The sequence below is a fragment of the Pituophis catenifer genome, unplaced genomic scaffold (assembly GCF_029215685.1).
Source record: "Pituophis catenifer annectens isolate HBS135680 unplaced genomic scaffold, rPitCat1.0.hap2 SCAF_1, whole genome shotgun sequence".
Lineage (NCBI taxonomy): Eukaryota > Metazoa > Chordata > Lepidosauria > Squamata > Colubridae > Pituophis > Pituophis catenifer.
The window spans coordinates 24,392,432-24,397,921 of NW_027256881.1; the positions used below are offsets into that span (position 1 = coordinate 24,392,432).

The 5,490-nt window shown below is 39.3% G+C and overlaps 1 protein-coding gene across 1 annotated transcript in view; it reads left to right on the forward strand.

Moving 5' to 3' along the window:
• The window catches only part of PTK2B (protein tyrosine kinase 2 beta), a 109,443-nt gene extending 107,507 nt beyond the window's left edge, over positions 1 to 1,936 (forward strand). The window contains exon 31 of the mRNA XM_070932188.1: positions 348 to 1,936. Within this exon, the coding sequence (XP_070788289.1) occupies positions 348 to 563 (216 nt within the window). The 3' untranslated portion in view covers positions 564 to 1,936. The remainder of the gene's footprint in view (positions 1 to 347) is intronic.
• Positions 1,937 to 5,490: the final 3,554 nt, after the last annotated feature.

Here is a 5,490-nt window from a genome sequence, read left to right on the forward strand (position 1 = left end):
AAAAGATACTACTTATGTGAAACTACTGCTTATCAGAATAGACAACACTTAATTTGCCAATTTTACAACAGTGTTTTGTCTCAGCATAAAGAAGCTTTTAATATGCTGATAGTATTTCATAATTGAGGTTCTGTTTGTTAATCTATTTTGAAATATTTAATGAAATATCCTTTTGCGTTTGTATGTATTAGTTTTTTCCTAAAAGCCAGAACAAATAAATATGGAATCAGATGTTTTTTTTCTCCAAAAGAGTTGATTGGAGTTGTTTTAAAACACCCTGTTAAGATTGACCTTGAAATAATACTGGATTTAATGGCCACCTATTCCTGTGTGTTTCCCATTGGCAGATTGAGGGTACCCAGAAGCTCCTAAATAAGGACCTTGCGGAACTCATCAACAAGATGCGCCTGGCTCAGCAGAATTCTATGACCTCATTGAGCGAGGAATGCAAGCGTCAGATGTTAACGGCTTCACATACTCTGGCTGTGGATGCAAAGAATCTCCTGGATGCTGTAGACCAAGCCAAGATGCGAGCCAACCTTGTGAAGGTCTCTTTTGAGTGATCGAGAGGGCTGACTTAACGGATTTTTTAAAACATCCCTCCACAACTTTCACATCCTGTCCCCCATCCTGCCTCACCAAAAACTGCTTGTGTCTTTGATTTTGTCACGTCTGTCTTCTGAGAGCAACGGAGAAGCCATGCTCAGGGCAAGGAAGAGAACTTTTTTCCCCAGTGTTCTGTGGACAATGCTGCTAAGAGACACTGTGTGCACGAGAGGATCCTAGTCCCCAAGGTGAGGATTCTTTCAACCAAACTTTGAACTCTGAATCTGCACCGGTCGTCCCATCATACAAAGTGACTTCTGAAAATATTCTGCTTCCTTTGACAGTACCTCTGGCATCAAGTGATACAGTTTGTCTCCCTGGTGAAAAGGATCAAAGGCAGGGGTGGGTGGGGTGGCTTGTGAGCCTCTACACTGTTCTCAGGATAAGCCAAAAAAACAAAAAAAAAGACACGTGAGATTTCTCCTTGGTTGATCCAAGGGTTCTAAAAAGCCTAGTGAGGGAGAAGATGTTTGCTAGGGCTTGCTACATCTATTTTGACTGAAGATGTTCCCATGGGGATGCTGGTTCCTCAGAAGAGACTGCGCATCTTTCTGTGTTGTATAGAAACATATATTTAATGGCCATATCTGAATGTGTGCTCCCTCCCTAAATCTTCTTCCCTTAATAGCCTCATTTATTGAATTTTTGAACCAGTTTAAACAATAGATCTCTCTCTGTCAATTATACAGATTCAAATAAATGTATAAAGCCATAAGAAGTACAGAAGGGCATCAGGGTTTAAGAAGTTGGAAGTGTTTCAGCCATTATAAGCTGGTTAACTTGAAAAGTTACTTGTAGCCGCCACAATCTTTCTGGGTTTTTAGGTATAAGGTTGCAATTTTAGATGTAAATGACATTAGTACAGCTGGGGGGAGTTGTACATATCTTCCCTCCCCTTATGAATATAGATCAAACACAGATCTGATCCCATATTTGCTACTGAATTATAATCTGAAATTAAAGTTTCCTGGTAAGCATTGGTATCACACCTCATAAATATGGGGCTTACGTTTTGCTACTGAAATTGACGTTTCTCTTGAAAACAAGCACGTTTTGAAGGATTAGAAGCCATTAATATCTTTGTAATTCTATTGTCTTGAATGCAGGTATCTCATTCCTGAGAGAGAGGAAGGGATGGGGGAGGGGGGAGGAAGCTGGAAAAGGTGCCTAAGAAATTGACAAGGTATTTATATTTCTTGACCTACGTGAGGTCAGCACAGTTTATCCATACTTCTTCATATTATCTTTATGTGTTTAAAAAAAAAAAAGTTTAGAAAACTTTGTTTGCTATGTGGGTTTTTGGCCAGAAAATTAAAGCAACGTTGTTTATTTTGCCTGAGATAAATTAAATATAAAACTCCAGTGGCTGATCTTCCATTTCTTCATCTTCATTTTTTTCTTATCTAAAGACCTGATGTGGTGCTATCATGCAGTGTCATGCTTTACTATCTGCACATAGAGCAGGGGTGTCAAACGTGTATCGTCATGTTGTCATCATATAATTATCGTGACTTTTTTCCCCTTTGGTGGTTGACATAGCAGCGTGTGATGCATCCAGCCCACGGGCCGTGAGTTTGATACTCCTGCCATAGAGATTGCTGGTTTGGTCCCTGACATTTTACAGTTGAAAATGCTCTACAGTTGGGAGGACTCCCTGACTGCATCCTGAAGAACCATAGTTCAGTGTCGAACTTGCGTCATCACATTGTCATCACGTGACGTATCACAACGTTTTCCCCTCCGTTAAAATGAGGTGGGCGTGGCCAGCGTATGATGTATCCAGCCTGAGGCCACGAGTTTGACACCCCTGCCATAGTTGGTGTAATCATTCTATTAGGCTGTCGCACAAAGGAATTGATAGCTACTATATGCAATAGTAAAATAACTACAATGATTACAGTAATGTAGTGGCCACTCCACACAAATTTCTTGGTGCTTCAGCTTATTATAACTTCCACTCTATTGACAGAATAGAAGTAGCCAAGCTACTTCTGTTTCAAGCATCTCATATGTAGACTGCTTATGATACTTTGCTATATTCACAAGATTCACAGAGAATTACAGTATATGCACATTTTTGGTTATTCATCGAGCCAGCATTAATAGTCTCAAGATGTCTCAGACTCAAGTTGTCTCAAACTTTTCTGAAGCCCATACATTGTATTCCAGCCAAAATACAAGGATGTATTTTGCTTCTGACTCCAATGCAAAATTCTCAAAGCAGATAGCAAAACTGCACAAAAATACAAATGATGATAATTAAGGGTCAATTACATTTTCCTGTAAAAAAAAAATGTAAAGGCGAGGGGAAAACAATTAAAACAAGGTTGGTTAGGCTGGATGTTTTAAAAAATATTGTATATTCCCTTGCTGTTGGAAACCCCTTAGCAAATTATTGATTCTTACAATTACTCTGCACGATGGGTAGTTTGTGGGCATTTTTCCAATGCTTGAGAGTGTTTTAAAAAGTGAAATCAATGACTTAATCACCCCTTAAGAACAAAAAACCTTTTTGTTTTTCCAAGTTTGCCAGAGTGGAAAGTATTAAAGGAATAACATTTATAGTTCCTTGATGCCTCATAAAACAAGCAAAACACTTGGCTGTGTTGATTTTAATGACAACATGCGGTCACTGTTCACCTATAGCCACTGCCCCAAATCTTTTAAAATGGCTCCAAAATCATTGCCTGCCCCTGCATTATGGCTTAGTCTTAGATATGAATCAGGCCCAAAAACTGACTAAATTGACTCTATGGATCCCGAGGTGATTGCATCTCATCAAGGGAGGTGGGTTGTGCCACCAAGTATACAATTCAAGTGAAAATGTTGATACAGAAACAAGATTACTCACCTGATTTCAAAGGAGGGACAGGGATCTCAATCAAAAATACCAATTCTACTTTCTGAAGTTTTGTAAAAAGCAGCATTTTAAAAATCAGATTGCAAAGATGTTATCCTAGCCCGAATACTACAGTGTGATGAGCCAGCAAAATGATTTGCAAATTTTCTATAATCAATGGTTGGCTCAAGACCATCAACAGGTGGTACATACTCTGCTTGTCTTTGTTCTCTGTGAATCCATCCACTTTGCCTGACAAAGAAGAGCTGAGGCTGCTGATAGCGGGACTCCTGGTAAGCCATTATTGATGACAGTTTGTCAGGTGAAGGAACTATAGCAAAGGGATAATCAATTGCCACTAGACAAAAAGAAGGGTGTTCCATCCATCCATCCATCCACCCTTCCTGTCATCTTCTTTTAATGACCCCATAATCCCTTGCGGGGTGGAGTCTGGGCAACTGAATGGAACTGAATGTTTACTGGCCAGATGCTCTTCCTGTCGCCTATACGGAGTTTCATTCAGCAGATATATTCGCATTGTGCCCAGAGAGAGAAATATCTGCCTCTACCTAGGATTGAACTCACAGCCTCCTGATTGTGAGGCACCTCTAGGCCACAGCACTACTCCATCCACCCATCCTGTGATATTTGCAAACATTTTTTTGCCTGCAGTTCAAAGTGGTATCTCTAAAAAGTCTCTATGCTATTCAAGAGTTACTCCATTTTCTATAACTACTGACTGTATGCCTTCCTCATGCTCATAGATTTTTTTGAAGGACAGAATATGAATATTCTGAAAACCAGGTTTTAAAACTTTGTTCTTGTACCCTCAGATTTACAGAGATGAGTGTAAAAAGCAAGAGGAAGCCTGTAGGCCAATTATACATCTTTGCCTCTTAACATCCTAGAAGAGGACGGTTAGTGTGATTTGAACAGGAGACTATGCACAGCACACCTGAAACCTCTGTGCTTCACCGACAAAAAATTGGCCACATCCAATAGGACTCCTATCTGAAAAACTGCACCAATGAATGGATCAGCTAATTTTCATGCATGAAATTTTCACACCTTCTCCAATGTGGTGCCCTCCAAATGCACTATCTTACAACTCCCATCATCCCCAGCCAGCACAACCTTTGATCGAAGTTGCAACCCAACATATCCAACAAAAATCACATTGGAAGATGTTGCTATGCCTTAATCGAGGAACAGAACTCAGGATGCAATAAATTGGAAACATTTTTTTTTTACTTTCATTAACAGTAGTTCTCAGAGGGTATGGATGACTAGCTACTAGCTTAATAACATTTCTACTTTAAGTCCCTTAATAGAAAATTTATTATCCACCTGACTGCTTGCCAGAGCAGGAAGATGAGGTATAAACCAAATGATGGCATAATAAATATTTTCCATGCATTTCCAGAAATTCTCATAATTTATAAATCCTCAACACAGAGACTCCCCAGCACATTTTTGTAATACAAGGAATTAAATGCTGCTTCAACAGCAGGTAATAAAGAGACTTTGTTAAATCAAAGCACTTTCCAAGTTTGGATATTATTCCTAGCTCACATTGTGACATTTTCCCACTGCAACCAGCTTTTTAACTTTTCCCCTGGCTTTTCTGGAATAACAGCAGACAAGCTTAATGAGCCACAGCATCAATAATTTCTGGCCACTGCACTGTATGTGGCTCACAAGCCCCTTTTGTGCCCCATAGAACTGCCCCATATCATATTGCTGAATAATGATGGCATGATTTTCTCTTGATTTTTGGCAAAACAAAAATATGTAAAACAGGTACACAAAACCTCAAGGTTAAGTTTGCATTGTTCTTTGTTTAACTTTGCATTACAGTTCTTTGATTAAGTTTTGGTTTTTTATATGATGTTAATAATTCCTGGGCAACAGATACTGGATCAAGAGAATGATCCTACTATTGGCTTCTTTAGGAAGGCGAATGGAAGTTTGGGTGGCATTTTTGTGGAGACTGTCTGGTTGTGTTGATATATTTAAAGGTAGCTTCTTCATCCTGCATATCAATG